We start from the raw sequence: 19,306 nt of genomic DNA, 5'->3' as shown, positions 1-19,306 counted from the left end.
TAGGAGAAAGGCTAGTAAGCAGTTAGTGTTTGATAGCTCAGTTCACCCAGCGGCCTTTAATGCCAGCTCCCTTTGAGTTTTTATGGATGCTCATAATCTCGCTAAGATTTACATACAATTAATTCACATCAATAAGGGAGGGGGGCATGGTAGCCTGCTACAGCCTGCAAAGTCTATCTTTAGGGGCTAAATCCTCTACTGACATAAACTGACTCAGTTCAATTCAGCCCCAAAACTCTTCTAGAGCTGATGCTGGGTGCCCCGAAAAAGAAGGCTTGCATGCATCATGGAGAAGCTACCATTTTTCCCTAATAGCTAGAAAAGGGCACAGATACTGCAAACCACAAAAGTTTCAGAAGTGTGTTGGTGATTGGGACACACTGAACCTCTTTAACCCCTTCTGTTTTCAGGTAGCTGCATTTAAAAACTTAAAATTGTCCCATTTTCACATTTCCTTAGTTACATATTTTGTTCTGAATACTGTGAAGTACAACCGTCATTTGTTCACATTTTGTATTGAGCAAGGAAACTCAGACAAGCCTATTAGTAAAGTTCATATTTAGGACTAGAACTTTTCCATAAATCAGGAAGGAATAACAACACTACAGTTAGCTTTAGCATCAGGCCTGTTTATGGATAGCTGTTTATTCTGTTGCATTACTGTAAGGCCATATTGTGGTTTGTGTTATATAACATAGGGAATGTTTGCATTAAAATCAAACCATATTAAAAAATCTCCACTTGCAGCAGTTTTTATAAAACACTTGAAAAAAGTCCAAACTTGAAACCACAGATCTGGCTTACACAGAAATGAAACAGGATGGCCATGCAACTAAACAAAATAATTATAAGGCAGGTGATCCGGAATCTGCCTTTCTACCTACCACAAACTGTCCCTCTACAAATTCTTGCAAAGTTTCAGTTTTGCCGTGTGTAACAAGGGGTGCTATGGTGGATTAATTCCAATTTGGGATTGTATTTTATTTGATGGGACTGAAGAATAGCCAAGTTTTGACACTGTTTATCTTTGCTTCAGCTCTTGGATATTATGCTTTTCCCTCTGCCTTCACTGTTCAATAAAGTTGCAACTTTTGCTATTAAATTCTCATTTTATTTCTTGTCATAGAATCATGGAGTCATAGAATGGTTTGGGTTGGAAGGGACCTTAAAGATCATCTACTTCCAACCCCCTGCCATGGGCAGGGAGACCTTCCACTAGACCAGGTTGCTCAAAGCCCCATCCAACCTGGCCCTGAACACTTCTTCAGGGATGGGGCATCCACAACTTCTCTGGGCAACCTCTTCCAGTGCCTCAGCACCCTCATAGTGAAGAATTTCTTCCTTATGTCTAACCTAAATCAATCCTCTTTCAGTTTAAAGCCATTACCCCTTGTCCTATCACTACATGCCCTTGTAAAAAGCCCCTCTCCAGCTTCCTTGTAGGTCCCCTTCAGGTACAAGAAGGCTGCTACAAGGTCTCTCCAGAGCCTTCTCTTCTCCAGGCTGAACAACCCCAACTCTCTCAGCCTGTCTTCATAGGAGAGGTGCTCCAGCCTTCTGATCATCTTCATGGCCCTCCTCTGGACCATGTCTCCAACAGGTCCATGTCCTTCTTATGTTGGGGGCCCTGACAGCAGTACTCCAAGTGGGGTCTCACGAGAGCAGAATAGAGGGGCAGAATCACCTCCCTCAACCTGCTGGTCACAATTCTTTTGATGCAGCCCAGGATACCATTGGCCTTTTGGGCTGCAAGCACACATTGCTGGGTCATGTTGAGCTTCTCATCAATCAACACCCCCAAATCCTACTCCTCAGGGCTGCTCTTAATCCATTCTCTGCCCAGCCTGTATTTGTGCGTGGGATTGCCCTGACCCATGTGCAGGACCTTGCACTTGGCCTTGTTGAACTTCATGAGGTTTGCATGGGCCCACCTCTCAAGCCCTCATTTTCCCCTTAGTCCTGGATGCCCTTGACTTTATCTTCAATTCCCTCTGATCACAGTGTTTGCCAGGAGCCACACCTTTCCTTCCGTTCATCTCACCGTGGACCAGAGGTAAAAGCTGATCTTCACACTGCAACTCTCCTCAGCTCACTGCCCTCATGACAACAGACAATGAGGTCTTGGTAACATAAGTACTAAAAATAGGAGAGAGTATTATTAAACAAGACTACAACAGCAAAAGTTACTCAGGCAACTGGAGTCGTTTCTAAGTTTCTACTGCCTCAACCAAAAGCTTTACGCTGCTGCCACTCTCTATTTTATCTTATCTTTTTTAGCCAAAAAAATGCAGGGTCCTAATTCAAAGCAAAGCAACATTCAGGCCAAAATCATTGGGAAATTCAGAGGCAAACTACGAGATTAGAGTTTAAATGTCTGTCCACAAGGTGCAGTTAACATGGGCCGCTAAGGAAGACTTTGAGAAGTCATCTAATTCACCCCTCTGCCCCAGGACAAGATCAGTAACATTTCAACCTCCCTTAGATTAATCTTTCAATCCTGTCTTGGATGACTGAGAAAATGAGTGCCTTGCCCCAATAATCTAACACAGAAGCACAATAGGAGCAAAACAAAAAGAAAACTCAGACTAGAAAAGGTGGAAGAAGGTTAATCAAACTTTTTCAAGGGTGCAAAAGAAAAGAAAAAGTTAGTCTTGTGAAAAATGTGATTCAGGTCTTATTTTATATGAGCAGATTATACTGAAACTTTTCAGCCCTATAGAAGCTGAGGCCATAGGTATGGGATAAAAGCAGTCTGCTTTAGTTCTCTTTTGATTTATGTTGGAAAAGTGAACTAGTATACAGTATAGAGAAAGCAGTTACCAGTTCAACCTTTTTACAGATATAAAACAATTTGGGTGTCTACATTACCAGATCTTTGAGATGTTTTGCAAGTAATGAGTAAATTATTGTTTTTTCACTGACCAGGTCCAAATTAAGCCCCATATCAGGCAGCCAAGGCTAAAGTGACTATTAAAGAACAACTGAAACTACATATTGATCTTTCCGTTTTAAACAAGAACAGATTTCATTTTGCAGGAAGAGATATGAAACAGAGATCACAATAAAATCCACTGCTACTGTCCCCACATCCCACTTTGATTCCTTTAGGAAAGGTCAGGATCTGATTTATATAGCCCAGTGGGAACAAGCAGCAATAACCAAACGCCAAAAGCACTTTATTTGTACTGACACTTCAAATTCTATTAACTCCCATTAATCTAGGGGTTGCTTATCTGTTTTGTGGATTATGCAGGTTGCTTATCTGTTTTGTGGATTATGCAAAGTCAGGGCAGAGAAACACTGGATCTAGTTTACATGTGTTGGGTTAGGCATTGGAGCTACAGGAGCACAGCTACTTTGCTTCCAGGACCAACGTGAGACTGAAAACAGAACAACTGCCTTTGCATGGTGCAGGATCTGAGGTAAGAAAAGTTACGGCCTTACACCTGCTTCACAAAGAGTCAGTGGCTCACTATCACACCCCTGCAAACAAGAGCACTCAGGTAGACAGCTAGCTTAGACCTGACACAGCAGGCATGGAGGTAGGGCTAGAAAGAGCACTGATTCCTGCAGAACCACTTGGGGCTCAAAGGACTGTGCTCCCGTTCAAGAAAGGCTCCTCTTTATGTTTATCAGGCATTACACCAAAACCAAGACTCCTTGCTGGAAGGTGCCAGCAGTCATAGATTCCCATTCTATGTGGGAATCAGCTCAGTTCCAGCAGGACTTGCAGTCTCTGCCTTGGTGCTGGCAGTGATAGAGCTGGGTTGGCTCCACCAGAAACCTTCAGATGTTTCTGGATCTCATTTCCCTGTGCACATATTATCAGGGAGATAATACAGGGAGCTGCACATACAACAAATAGAGAAAGCATGTACAGTCCTTTCCCATGAATACAGTGCTGAGTATAGGGAGGCTGTTCCATCAGTAACATTAATGAGAGTAATGCCTATAAAGGATTTAGTCAAATGCCACCAATGAGGATTGGAAAGCTAACCAGTTACAAATAACAGAAAGGCAAAAACCCTACGGAAAGGGGCAAGTTCTCTAGGGTGAGCGCCAGAAAATAATTAAAAGCAAGTAAGAAACTGATGAAAGTAGTTTATTAAGAAGCAATTCCTACAAAGATTACATATTAGACAGTGCTACAGTCTCCTCAGGGAAATTCTTGAATTATTTAAAATTCTACTTGATAAAGGGGTGGGGGATATCAGTTGATTACAGAATGGAATAAATGAGACCAAACAGGCCTTTCCCATCTCTAATTGCTACAAATCAGTGGTCTTTGCCTCCTCTTGAAATCAATTCTTCTGTTTGCATCAGCTTAGAAAAAGGAAAAGAGAATTCCAGGACCCTGTAGTGACCCAGTAAGCCTTCTCAGAGACAGGTGCCATTCACAAAGCCAAGCCATGAACTAAAGGCATGGGCAACATCCATACATTGAAAAAATTATTACTGAATAACACTCTGTCAGAAGTAAGGTAGACCCATGGGAAAAGGAACTTGTAGTTTCTGCAGATACATTTTTCCTACTCCAACCTTTTAAATCAATTTCTTTCTTGGAAGTGACCTGAGTTTCGGAAATTGCTATGGAAATGCTAAGTAATGAAGGGGTAAAATACCACTCAGTCTGCACATGGCAGACTGTTATGCAGAGTGAATCTCACTGGCTGTGAATTTGTGGGGCTTAAGAAAAAAACACAAAAGATTTTGCTAGTCCAGCACTGGAGTTTTCAGTCTCTAGGGTGCTCCAGGTACTCAGTAAATAGCAAAGATGCAAGTTCACTGACCCAGAAAGGTTTTCATACTCAGTGAATTGTAGAATATTTTCTATTTAAGTCCCCGAAGATAATGTAAATTGGGGCTTTACCCTCACTTTACTGATTGGAAATCTGAGCCACAGAGTGGCAAAAGCATTGCCCAAGACCACAGGGAATGGCATCTATAAAGCCAAGGCTGGAATTCAGGAACTGCTGGCTCCCAGTTCCGTGACTGGCTCCTTTTATTTCTGACCATCCTTTCACACGCTTGCTCTGCTTCAGTCCACAGCATTGGATTTCAATGACTCTGTGCTTTCCAGTGCCTTCTAGTGAGCAGGGAGAAGGCTGATGCGGATGTGGAGCCCCTTCTGTCACTGCATGTCAGCTGTGTCAATCTGGGATTACAGCTGGCACTGTTCTTTCTTCAGGCAATAAGATCAGAAAAGCACAAAGTTGTTGTTCAAGCCTCTGATCTCTCAGGCCAGATGTTTGTTTGCTCACTCTTACTGCATGTGTGTGTGTATGAGAGAGACAGGGACAGACGGAGAGCCAGAGAGGGAGAGAAGAAAGAGAATATATTATAACAAATCCATTTGACCAGGAAAACTGAAACAGAACTAACCCAGAAGAGAAACGTAACTATATTAATGTCTGGGAGTTCACTGCACTATGCTGTCTAGCAGGATTCTTACTTTCCAGCAATCTTATTTAGCCTAATTCTCCATATGAGAAATATTTCTCCATCTTTCTCTGCACTACATTATACAGCTACATTTTATGTATCATCAGATGACTGAACCAATAGTAATTCATCTTACTCCAGCAAAGGAGAAATTTATCAGAAATTTTTGGTGATACTGCTTATGCTTGGTACCTGGACATTCATGCAATCATGGACCAGTGGACACAAACAGATGAGAACAGGTCATAATATTTGAGCATTCAGACAGTTAGGATAAGCACGCTTTCATGAACAGCTGTATACTTTAGCCTGGAATTGTTAGCAAGACCAAGCTATCAGGATATACCTACATCTCTCAGTATGTAATTACTGTTCATGGAAAATGGCATGGTGCTGATTTTAGCAAGAAGCATGCTGGATGTCAAAGAGATACAAGGAAAAAAACCATGGCTTGGATCCCTATGTGAATGCAATACACCTATTTTGCACCATAGTATCTCAGGGACAGGGACTCAAAGGCCTGTAGTGAGTGTAAGAATGTAATCCCAATATTTAGGGAAATCCCTCGGCCCAGGGTTCTTAGATACAAGAGGGTGAGAACAACTAGTTAGAAAGATGCATCAGTACCCTATGGATACTATATGTTGGCGTACTTTAAGTCATCATTCTGACATAAAGCCAAGCCTAGGATTGGGAAATCATAAAGTTCATCTCTTCATGAGTAACACTACATGCCATACTACCATTGTCAAAGGTTAACACGACTTTTCATAAGCATTCACTGTGTTGCAAGAATTTCTCTTACAAAGGATCCTAGTCCATAGGACTAAGCTAAGAGGAAAGAACTGAGATTTGAGAATGAAGATCATCAATAGAAAAAGAATCAGAGAAATGGAGAAAAATTACAGATGCCACTAAACTGCCTAGGTTTTGTTTTGTCTTGGTTTAAATTTGGCTGAGCAATGTGCTTACAATACAGCAGAGTAACTTCTATCAAATTCCAGCTGGAGACAGAGTGGGAGTATTTCCATGTGATCATGTCTCCCTGAATAAATTAATGAGGGAAAAAACATGATACAAACACGTACACCTTACGTGACCTCATATTTCAGGTCACAAACTAAGCACAATAGTCGGACAATTTTTTTTAGAAGGACATCTTTTGGGGCATATTTTTGTTGTTGCCATGGTGGGTTACTGTAATTCTCTGAAGCATCAGACACTTGGCTGCTCTCCATCTGAAGAAGCTGATTAGACGAAGAAACAGGCTCTGGGAGGACAGAATAGAAACCATCCCAAATCCAGGACCATTGGACAGAAGTGTCATTTTGACCATTAAAACAAATTTTCTTCTGATGTATTTGGTATTCGTCTGCAGATTTGACATATTGGACATCTAGTCTGATTCAGGAAGATGTAAAAATGATGCTACAGTAATTCAACTAACAGCATGCAGCAACATAATACATATCTCTGTTCTTTTGGACAGCACTGACCAAAAGTTTTCCTCAAATTGTCAGTACTTTCTGATAGTATTTTCTTTATCCAGGCTATAAAGAAGATAAAGTATTTTGGCTAAATTAAAACTAGTATTGCCTCTGTGGCATGTATTTGCTTGTTAGAACAACCTTTTATGTGACTGTTACGTAGCAGTAATAGAGACTGCTACATAAGAATGCTTCTTATTCCTTCTTCCCTCTTTCCCACAGCTCAAGGACTATCTGTGGGATCCTAGGTGGGAATTAGGTGGTCATGGCGGCTTGCATGAAGATACTATTCTGTGTGTATCCTTCCTTAGGTAAACTCCTTCTTTCAATCCTATTGCTGTTAAATAATACAGTACTGTTTGTTCTGCCCGGTTACCTGACATGTCTTCATAAAAAAACCATGCATTTCCCTCTTTCTTAATGCCAAGCTGACAGAAATGCCGGTGCTTGATAAACTACCACTCACACAGGTTTGAGGTATTTGGTGCAACTCACACAGACTGATTGACTGCAGCGTGTCATAAGAGCCTGAATCAGTTTTGAGAAATGAAACTTCAACAGAAAGGATGAGTACTAGAAGTCACTATATAGTCACGTTTTTCTTTTCCTCTCTGTCTTTTCCCTCCTCTGTCCTCAAAGACAGAATTTGGAAGTCAGATAAGCCCTACAGCACTTCCATCCAACTTTGGGGTTAGGGGCAAAGTGGACATGAACCACAGCATCATACATCCTGTGGGAAAGCAAAACACGAAGTACACAGAAGTTAAATTGTGAGCATAGTGGCAACATATACGTAACTTTTTTATCACGTCAGATCCTATCCCATCATCCAGTATGGATGCACATGCATTAACATGGGTGTTTTTGCACAAATTCCAAAGTATGTCTGCTGATGACTTAATGTGTGTAGGTTTATATCTCAGTGGATACAGCGGACCAAAACTGAGTGTTCATATCATGTAGCCATATTTATCTGTTTTCCAACCTTATAAATATATTATAGATGTTATGGCTCTGCAGTGACAAGCTACAATCAACTCTTGATTTCATCAACTTGTCATGCTTTAATCATCCCTCTTGGCAGATCTTTCAACATATGTCACAGTACTGCCTTCAAAATGTGCTTCTCCAATGCTGTTTTATTAACCCTGTCTTTTTATATGTTTTAGGCTCATTATGAAATGCAGTAAATCTGTCAAAGGCACTTTACATGCCATCTCCAATTCATGCTGATGGGAAGCATCTGAGAGCTCAATTAAGTCCCACAAAATGAGTACAATATGAAAAATCAAAACCCACAAACAAGTGTATGACAGGAACCCTGGGGATCACATTCAGCCCACAGGCCTAATAAAAATTCAGTGCTCTTGTTCCTAACTCATTACCCACTCACAAGGGCATTTGGATAGGAAAATATTAAGACCACAGTGGGATCTGGCAGTACCACAAAGAAATCCCTTCAGCTTGCACACGAAGCAATGGGACTTATTAATGACTCCAAGCAGTCAAGCACAAGATCCACGTGTCTTCACGGAGGCAACTGGATTCAGCCAAGCTTCTTACAATTACCTTTGTTTGAGAAGCAAGGTTTCAGAAGTGAGAAGGAGATCATAACAGCCTCAACTCTGAAGGAGGGAAGGGATTGCTAAAGGGGCATAAGAAGGCAGAAGCCAGACTTAGGGGGTGTGGGGGTGGAAAGAGGAGGGAATGAAGAGATGCCAAAATCACTCTGGAAGAGACAGAGGGAATTTGGGGGAGGAGAAGCCAGGCTCTGCAAAGCACAGAGAACTAGTTATTTCCTCTAAAAAGGCTCAGCCACCAAACATTTGGAAATCACTGAAGTAGTACAAGATGAGCTGTGCAGGAGTACTGTGCAGGGATGAGTACAAACTTGGAAAGGAAGAACTGTTGCAATGATGCAGACATCACAGTTAGTTCTGCCTTTGAGTTTTCCTTGTTAATGTCCCAATGCTCTGCATTACTGAGCTCATGAGAACTAATAATGACAATATGGCATATTCTTTACAGTATCAGAGCACATGTCAGCTGAAGAAAGGATACGTAGTCTTCTCTTAAATCCTCCAGTGATGCTACTACTAGATCATCCAAACTTATCATCTCCTTCTTGGCTAATGCATTATAAATTAAATAAAGCAAAGCGGGGAGAGGTAATATCCCATTAGGCCAATTGATAACAGTTAAAAAATACAGACAAGCTTTCAGAAACACAAGACCTTAAAAAAAATTACAGGGGGAGAAAATTAAAATGTCACTGATAAAAAAGTCAAGAAGAACTTATATATCCAGAAATGAGGCTGCTTTTTTCCAACTGTATTGGACTGAGTCATAAAGAATATCTGTCTTCAGTAATCCTGCCTTGGTTATAACTGAAGACTACTACTACTACTACACTATTCCTCCATAGTTAAGGCACTCTTATTTCCTAAAAGATTAGTGTTAGCTCTGTTTCACAGACAGGAGCGTTAAGTTACCCTCGTTCAGATGGCCAGCAGGTAGCAAAACACAGAGCACAGAAAAGCTGGCTCAGTCCCCTGCTTTACTCTTGGGAAATCTACTGTCTCTCCATATTCAGCATAAAGCCAGTGAGATGAACCCAAGCCAGCATGTGCAAAGAATCTGGATGCAACCTTGTGAGACCTCCTGTTTCAAGGACAGGATGGGGACTAATACATAAAAATCAGCAGTCATGGCTGGGAGCTGTTTTCTACAGCTCCCCTCTATGCTTTACATCAAACAAATCCCTGCTAAATTTTGACTTTAACAACTACAACAATCACTGCATTATCTGAGGAAATGCCTCATCATAACAAGCTCTTGTGTGTTTTGTGTAATTCCTTTACAAATAACCTTGAGCCTTGTATATGTCCTCTTAATATCTCAGGAGAAGATCTCACTTTCTCCTCCTCTCTTTCTCTCCTGCCTGCCTCCCGCTCCCCGCTTATGTTGGGGAAAACTTTGGAAACCTGTTACTGACTCAAAGGCAACAAGAAGCATCTTTGAAGAATACTGTCAGGACAGGAGCACTTTGAAGTCATTCTCATGTACAGAGATAGTCCTCACTCACAATACTTCCTCTCTAGATAAACCAGACACAGGAAAAGAGAATAAGAGCATTTGCAGAGAGATTTGCTAAGGTCACTGAGGAAGGCTGGTAAAGACCCGGGAACAAGACTTCATTAGTAGTTACACCACCCTTCCTCTCTGATTATAAGTTTCTGCTGATAAATGCCTGCTCTAAATTGAATTATGAGTTAATTAGCTTTCAGAAGGCTGACTCAGAAGGCTCAGAAGCTGTAGCCCACCAATTTGAAATAGAGTCTTAGACATAGCATATTAATTAGGAAAGGGAAGGGAAGGGAAGGGAAGGGAAGGGAAGGGAAGGGGAAAGGGGAAAGGGGAAAGGGGGAAGGGGGAAAGGGGGAAGGGGAAAGGGGAAAGGACAACACCCTCCTCAAAGTCCCTCCAGCAGAGGGATGAGGTGCGAAATGGACTTCATTGAACAAAAAGATCATGCCACTTGTGGAAGGAGATTGAAAATATCAAGGGAAACGTGATAAATGGCTTGAGTAGGACAAGAAATGACCTGTTTCAAAGCAGACTATGAACTCTAGTTCAGTAGTGACAATTGTGTAAAATTCAGGGAATTTGATTTGTAGAGATGGGTATAACCATTTTTAGAGATATTGAGTACCGACACTCCATTTAAAGACAGCTGGAGCTGTGATCACCCACATACCTGAAAATGAAATCTGTTTTTTGTTTTTCACAGAAACTTACAATAGCACCCATCATGGGTTGTGGGGTGTCATACAACACTTAATATTTAAACCAACTTCAGTTTCCTTGCTTATTAAATGCCCTTTCCATTCCACATTTGCAGTATTCAGCCCGCTCTCTGCAAAACAGCTCCATGCTCCATTTCTCCTGCCCCAAAAGCCCTGTAAAGTCCCTGATGCTGATTTAACTCAAGTTCTGTTTGGCCTACTGTACTATTGCATTTTTAAAATGCCTACAATAGTTTTCGGGGCGGATTAAAGAAAAAAAAATAGGATCTAGATATTTTGAATCTTCGGCTGCAACCAATATTCTAATTTGGTACAATCGAAAGAGCACACAAGCAGGGCAGAGTTAGTGTCATCCCGCTGAGAAATAATCAGCACTCTGATAAAGTATCCAATGGTCTTCAACAGCAATACAAAACACCCCACATTTCAATTTATATCCTTTTAGTCACAGAAGACTTTTAGTAAAAGAAGAATAAGATGGAACCGAACCATGCATATCATTCAAGTATATCAAAAGGGGAAGATCAACATAAATGTTTCACTTGTTTCTACCACCATAATTCCTTCTCTACAGTTAAAACAGATGAGATGAGACATACAGTATCTATTAAATCTATAATATATAGATGTTGTATTTCATTTAGCTGTCCTGAAACTAACTTCTTGGAAATTTTCTCAAAGATGAGAGGTCATAAGGTAAAAAAAAAATTAGAAAAACTGACAGTCATGAGATTTTTTCTAGAGCTTGTGTCTCATCACCTTTCACTTAAATGTAAAACTATAACCTTTGCCAAACATTCTCTGTTACTCTGGGAGTGAGTCAATTTAGGATAGGATAGAATAGAATATTTTCAGTTGGAAGGGACCTAAAATGATCATCTAGTCCAACTGCCTGACCGCTTCAGGGCTGACCAAAAGTTAAAGCATATTATTAAGGGCATTGTCCAAATGCCTCTTAAACACTGACAGGCGTGAGGCCTGTCAACCACCTCTCTAGGAAGCCTGTTCCAGTCTGAACCTCCCCTGACACAGCTTTGAACCATTCCCACGCGTCCTATCACTGGATACCAAGGAGAAGAGACCAGCACCTCCCTCTCCACTTCCCTTCCTCAGGAAGCTGTAGAGAGCAATGAGGTCGCCCCTCAGCCTCCTCTTCTCCAAACCAGACAACCCCAAAGTTCTTAGCCACTCCCCATAGGACATGCCTTCCAGCCCTTTCACCAGCTTTGTTGCCCTCCTCTGGACACAGTCAAGGACCTTGACATCCTTCTCAAATTGTGGGGCCCAGAACTGCACACAGTACTCAAGGTCAGGCCGCGCCAATGCTGAATACAGCAGGATAATAATCTCTTCTGACCAGCGGGTTACGCTGTGTTTGACGCACCCCAGGATGCGGTTTGCCCTCTTGGCTGCCAGGGCACGCTGCTGACTCATACTGAGCCTGCTGTCGACCAGCACCCCCAGATCCCTTTCTGCAGGGCTGCTTTCTAGGTGCTCCTCTCCCAGTTTATACTTGTGCCTGGCATTACTCCGTCCTAGGTGCAGAATCTGGCATTTTGACTTGCTAAATTTCATGCCATTAATGACTGTCCAATGCTCCAATCTATCTAGATCCCTCTGCAAGGCCTCTTGCCCCTCGAGAGAGTCAACAGCACCTCCCAGTTTGGTATTGTCAGCAAACTTGCTAATGGTGCATTCAACTCCTGCACCCAGATCGTTGATAAATATATTGAACAGAACTGGCCCTAGAATTGAACCCTGAGGAACACCGCTGGTGGCCGGTTGCCAGCCAGATGTAGCCCCATTCGCTACAATCCTTTGAGCCCTGCCGTTCAGCCAGTTCTTCACCCAGCACACTGCGTACTGGCTCATCTCACACTTGGACAACTTGTCCAGAAGGATGCTGTGAGGAACAGTATCAAAAGCCTTACAAAAATAAAAAAAACCCTACATCCACCGCCTTCCCTTCATCCACTAGGTGGGTGACCTTATAATAGAAGGATATCAAATTAATTAAACAGGACTTTCCCTTTGTGAACCCATGCTGCCTGTGCCTGATGATCGCATTATTCTTTAAATGCCTTTCAATAGCACCCAGTATAATCATCTTCTCCATAATTTTTCCAGGAACTGAAGTTATACTGACAGGTCTGTAGTTCTTTGGGTCTTGCCTCACACCCTTTTTGTAAATTGGAATAACATGGGCTAGCTTCCAGCAGGGACCTCCCCAGACTCCCAAGGCCTCTGGTAGATGATCAAGAGGGGTCCTGCCATAACATCCACTAGCTCCTTCAGTACTCCTTCAGTTTGCTAGAAAACTTCTTGAAAGAAGCAGGTAGGAACTCAGCCAGCTTTCTTCCCCGTCTCGCACAATGTGCCTGGTACTAACCAAGTAATTTCAGATCTTTCCACCAAGTAAACAAAAAATATATTCTAGCAAGAGAGATTTCATGCCTTTCACATTTTAGATAGGTAGGACAATCTAGACCACTATCACTTTAACCTGTGCTTCTGGAAAGCATTTTATTTCAGGCAATGGCAGGTGAGAAAGAATGATTTAGTCTCACATTGACTACTAAAAATGTAGTTCAGTGAAGACTTTAAACTGCAGTAAACCAGCCTTACTGATAAAGGAAGTCATCTTATCTCTCCCTTTCTCCTGACTGACCATTTCCACTCCCATGTGGCACTTTTCCTGGGCCAGTGACATGGTGAATGGTATTGGTAAAGTGATCCCCCTGAGCAGAAGATGAGAGAGAATAAAAAACAGAAATTTGACTATTTAAGCAACACAAGTATGAGAAGGAGTAATGAAAGAATGAGGTCCTCTATCCAGCTCCAGCTGTATACTACAGTAAGATTCATCTACATCAGCATTTTGGTTTGAATCAGGAACATGCCTCCAAGGTGTATGTCCCAACTCTCTCCACTTGCTACTCTTCGGTTCACATACTGAAATGCTCTCAGGGAATACAAACTGGATTCCTTTCAAATGAAATTAAACCAGAAGATATGCCCCAACTGTTCAGGGGCATTCAGTCCTTGGGACTGGAACTATTCTGAAGGAACCCCCCTGCGCAGATATCAGGGCCTCAGAGCTAACTTTTTGTTTTATAGGTATGCACTTATCAGGCCACAGTGCTTGCCAGAGCAGTCAAAGAGTCCCTGGAGTTCTGCTGTCAAGAACTAACTGTCCAGCTTTTCCTGAAACCCAACTTCCTCTCAAGCGTGTACTTGAGAGAGAGAATGAAGTAGGGGCACAGAGGATGAAATCTTTTTTCTTTTATTCAGTACCAATAGAACTGCAAATGAATGTCATTTGAAAGGGCAGAGACTCTTAAAGAAGGCTGAGAGATCACTCAAGAGAATGATGAAGGGGAAAAATATAAAATCTGTATTGCGTGGATGAACTAATGAATCCTGATAAAGATCCAGTTGTTTAATGCTGTCCTATTTCTTATTTTTAAAATGCATTAATAAAATCCAGGCTATAGTTCTCTTGCTAAATCATATATTTCTTTAAATAAAGAATCTTCCTGCCTTTTGCTTCCCTTCCTTTAATCTTCTCCTTTAAAACATTACTCCAATTAGACTTTATTTTGGTGTCACTGATACTCTTGCTTTACAGCTTCTCTTCACCTTTTCTTTCTTTTTCTACTGCAGAAAATGTAGTCAGTGCATGGATGAATGAACAGGAATATCAGGCTTCTTTCGATGTACACTACAAATCTGGCAACACACAAACTATCTTTGCAAGCAAAGACAGTGGACAGAGAAAAAATATCTCCTGTCTGAGAATTAATGAAAACTTAGGGACTGAGGTATCCCAGTTCTGTATCAAGACAGAAGATTTGTTTTTAACTCTTTTGAGAATTGCTGACTCCATCTCAAACCTCAGGATTCCTAATTTAAATCCTTCTATCCCATTGTAAAGTGCCGCAAATTTGATGTGTTTTACTGTAATCTGAAACAAAAACATGTCAGATACTTCCTCTTCCTGAACTAGCCTTCCTATCTTACCTACTCTTTGTCCAAAATGACTCCTACTTCATCACTAAAAAGATTTATTTAGATATAGAGAAGGCTCTCAGCAAGAACGTAAAAGCAAGAAAATAACAGTGACCAAGCACAATCTGTTACCTGCGATGTACACCAAAGGGTGAAGGCATGTGAGACAACAGAAGGAAGGCAGTCATGGAAAACTGTACTTTAAGGCATAGAAATTCATACATAGGTGAGCAAAAGGTGTATACCCTGACTGAGAAATACATTATGATGACCAACTTAAGGAATCAAGCATCAACAAACTGGCTATCAGTACAGCCCATGGGAAAAGCCCATCTCCTTATTGTGTAATTAAGGGAGAGGAGAAAGGGCAAAACTAATGCAAATGAATCATAAATAGCTCAATGTGGCTGAACTAATCCACAACAGCTGAATTGCAGATAGCAACCCCAGTACTAATGCTGCTGTTTGCTACCACCCAGTTCTCAGGACTTTGTCTCCGATACCTGTACTGGGCCACTGTTCAGAGTCTTACTGCCCAGTAAGAGAAACTCTGGCAGGGTTGGAATGGTACAAATGGTGAGAGATCACCCCTAATGATTGGGATTATTTCAGTCCCAAAGCTTAGCCAACCTTAGCTCCAAGTTAATTCCTTCCTTTACCATTTCTCTCTAACCCTTTTCCTCACAAGAATGCATAAAGCTTATGTTGCGGATGACTGAGATATAACTGGATGCTATAAAAAACAGAATGTCAGTGCCTGAATTGTAAGTTTGTTGCTTTTCCATTTTCCTTCCACATCCTTGTCTTTTATTTGAAGTTGCAAAAATACAGCTTTGGAGTCTTTCAGTCCCATTGGGCTAGTTTCATTTAATTTCAATTTAACTGAAGACTGTGTTTTAAGGAAAGCCAATATTCTCTCTCTTTGCTCATTTAATGAATATCCCACTTCTATTTGTACTTTTCATTGAGCAAGTAATTATGACTCTAATGTATAATCCTTCTACAGGTAGTAAAACTTAGAGAGGAGCATGGAAATGCCATTCAGAATGCAGCCCTGCTGCCTGAAGATTGCACCACATGTGATGACGAGGAGGATACTTTAGCTAGTTTATAAAATTTGCAAACTTTAGGCTGTAGCACCATGCAGAAAATCAACTACACATGAAATTGTTCATATTAGAGACAACACAGTGTGCCCAAACATGCATATGCTACAAATATGATGTTTTTTAAACACTACAAATAACTGTTTCCAGAATTGAAGTGATGCTATGCATAAAATACAGGATTCCTTATCTATTATTACACAAGTTTGATACGAATTTCAGTTTCAGCAGCCTCCAGCTGAAACGCTGGATTAGCCTGGGTCAACCCAACCACAAAGCTTTTTACAGAATTGAAACTCTGCTGAACGCTGGTTTGGTCTTGTACTCAGTACGAGAAACACTAGTGCGCACTTGGTCTGTGAAAGACAACAAATTATTCATTTCAAAAGCTCCTGTTTGATCTTCTTTTAAACCATTAATTGCCCAGAAAATTGAACTAATAAGGATTGGTTTCCTGTAGTTATTGGCTCATTGAAACTTTTCCTGAATCTGAGGCATTCATAATGCCTCTTTATTATATGGATATTCTGGTATTTAACGTGAATTGAGATCGAGCCACAGTCCTTTCCTCTGGAAGGGCTGGAACACTGCCCTCCTCCCTTGGTTATTTTCTCTAGCCATGTAGGATCTTCATTTTTTTTTACTTTTGCCCCTTTTTTAAATTCAGCTAAAAAATTGGTTTGAAAGAAACTGGAAAAAATAAGGGAGAAACATGCACACACACAAAGTATGATCTCATAAGCCTTATTTTCACAGGGACAGGCTGAAAACTTCATCATCTACAAACAGCCAGAAATTGAAATACATGCATGGAAAGGAGAAGGTGCCTGGAATATAAAGGTGTCCTTTTCCCTTGAGGTACAACTGCATATACTCAATACTAGCCCAGAACATAAGATTAATGCTGATTCTATAAAACCATACATCTTCTAATGAAAACACAGGAATATCTTTAGCCAAGACAGAAGCAGAGGGTACTGAGGTAGTCTCTAAGTGTGATTTATTTTCCCTTTAAAAAAAAAAAAATCTCTAAAGCAATGAGCTGAATTTTTTGTTTATTTACACTGGGGACTTACTACAGCAAGTAATATAAGAAGAAAATTTATTCATGGGGTTTTTACTGACTGTAATTGGCTGCCGACTGGATCAGAGGTATTTTACCACAAAATAACTGATTAAAGAAGCAGAAGATGCTCAGTTTAAGCCTCTCCTAGCCACACTTCCCTCTCTAACCAGTGGATAGCAGAGCTAAAATCTAACTCAGCATGTCTGTCATGGCGTTCTTCAAAAGCAATTATTTCACAGAAATAAGGATAATTATTAAAATGTACTCTTTTGCATATACATCACCAAAACACTGACAAAGTGTCATGTTGAATATGTAGTAGAGGGCACCACAGGATAGATCACTCACATTAAAAACTGTCTTGTGCACTGAGTGAGTGGAAGAAATGAAATTATGCCCTTGGAGTAATTTATTAGTGTAACATTGCATAAAAAATTAGGATATTTCTCGTAATTTGAGGTTAAGTGGCTTGTGGGCAACTCCTGCACTACTAGCAAATTGCCTCATGTTTATCACAGAATTATTCCTTCTGTCCCGGGTCAGTTATGTACAACCTAGAAAGGCAGAACTGGAAGTTGCTTAGACTTAATACTAGAAACCAACAAGAAGATCATGGCTTAATCTTAGACAACAACATGTGAATAAGAAGAATGTGGTTAACATTGGAATTCTTTCCTTGTGCTCCCCCTGCCTTTTGTAACCATCCACATCACCAAGCCTCAGCTACCTTATGCATTGTCAACATCACATACAGCAATCTGTTTTTCACTTGGAGTGAGTTTGACCTCTTAGCATGGTGACATATAGTATCAAAAAGTTGTGATTTGCCAGTGGTGGGATAAAACATGGGACAGTGACTCAAGAGCCAGTTGTTCACTATTCCTGGTGGATTTAGGGTGATGATTTCCGAAGAGATACTGAATTGTTCCACTGCATTTTGACCTGAAGTCAACTAAGAGTTGACAATTTTGGCTAGATTGTGTGTCAACTTTTGTATCTGCAAACCTAAAAGAGAGAATGAAATTCAGACTATGAAAAATTATGAGGCAAGCATAAGGTCTGTTCAAATACTTGCAGCTTAATCTTCCACATTGCTTACACTTCAACTCTATATCTATATAGACAGTATCTTGGGTGTGGCTAGAGTCACCTCTCCTTTTCATAAGGTCTGTCCAAAATTTGTCTCCCTTAAATAATTAGAAAATATCACAAGTAGCAAAACCAAGTTTGTTGTTGAATCAGTTTGTAACTCTCTGCAGAACCAGGATTCACCTAGTGACCTCTGAAATAGCAGCATCTGTGTGCATCATACCACACAGTTGGCATGCTTATTCGTCCAGCGTAAAGGACCGTTACTTTGTTTTCCAACGAACAGAATATGCACCAGCAGACTGGTCAATTTATTGTTGAGATGAAGCAACAAAGATTTATATAGCAACCAGTTGTTATTAAACATTAGTTTGTAGGTATAGATACACTGAAAGAGAAAAACAAAGAGAAAAAAGAATGTACCTGTTGGGTAGTGTTCATTCACTGGCCAGCTGTCAACCTGAAGTGTGGCATTGCCACCATTCCTGGTAAAGCGTACAACATGGTATTTACCATCATTTACAGGTGTGCTTTCCTCTTTAATAGAGATGTCCACTGTGCCAATATTGAAGACTACACCAATCTTGCCTTGCTCCTAAAAGAAAAGAAAAAAGAAACAAATGCTTGTAAATTGCTGCCTAGTAGGAGAATGTTTTTGGCCTATAAATCTCTAATGGGTAATTGTGCTGGTAGATGGCACTGAAGAATACACAGAATTGTCATTTTGAGCTTTGTCAGGTCACATTTCATTGGCTCTGCTTCAATACAAACATTGTCTTTTGCACTCTTCTTTACAGTATTCACCTGAACATAGTGATTCATTTGTTCCCTTAAAACATCACAGAAGACAGGTGAGAAATCAGGCAATAAAAACCAGGAGACGTGGATAAATAGTTATTTGAGCAACATCTCTACTGATTATTAGTAGTCACTTGTTCAATTGTCATCTGAAATACAGCCACAGGCAGGCTGTATCCCAACAGCCTGGGATACAGCCTGTATGTTCTGTTATTCTGCTTGTAAAACAAACAGCCCCCATCCCAAAACAAATAACCGTGGGATCCAGCAGGGAGAATGCAGTTACAGGATGGATGGGATTAGAAGGGAGCAAAAATGTAATTAGCCGACTTTGACTTTGACCACCTGAGGGAAGCTAATTGCTCTTAAACTAAATGGAAAACCTTCCAGACTTTCAAAAGACAGGAGTGGCCACAGTCTTTTAGTTTTCTACATCACACGCCAGACAGCGCCTTACCAATAAAGCAGTCCTCCATAGTGTTTTCCCAAAACTTTCCACCAGTC

At 40.8% G+C, this 19,306-nt stretch overlaps 1 protein-coding gene across 8 annotated transcripts in view; it reads right to left on the bottom strand.

The window, feature by feature from the left end:
- Positions 1-19,306, bottom strand: part of NRXN3 (neurexin 3) — a 1,016,594-nt gene that overhangs the window by 121,889 nt on the left and 875,399 nt on the right. For all 8 annotated transcript variants that reach the window (XM_009319413.1, XM_009319415.1, XM_009319416.1 and 5 more), the window contains one exon: positions 18,428-18,599. In XM_009319413.1, coding sequence (XP_009317688.1) covers positions 18,428-18,599 — 172 coding nt within the window. The remainder of the gene's footprint in view (positions 1-18,427; positions 18,600-19,306) is intronic.

Source organism: Pygoscelis adeliae, unplaced genomic scaffold (genome assembly GCF_000699105.1).
Source record: "Pygoscelis adeliae isolate BGI_AS28 unplaced genomic scaffold, ASM69910v1 Scaffold71, whole genome shotgun sequence".
Classification (NCBI taxonomy): Eukaryota; Metazoa; Chordata; class Aves; order Sphenisciformes; family Spheniscidae; genus Pygoscelis; species Pygoscelis adeliae.
The sequence above is the reverse complement of the archived record's forward strand: the minus strand, read 5'-3'. Positions and strand labels throughout refer to the sequence as shown.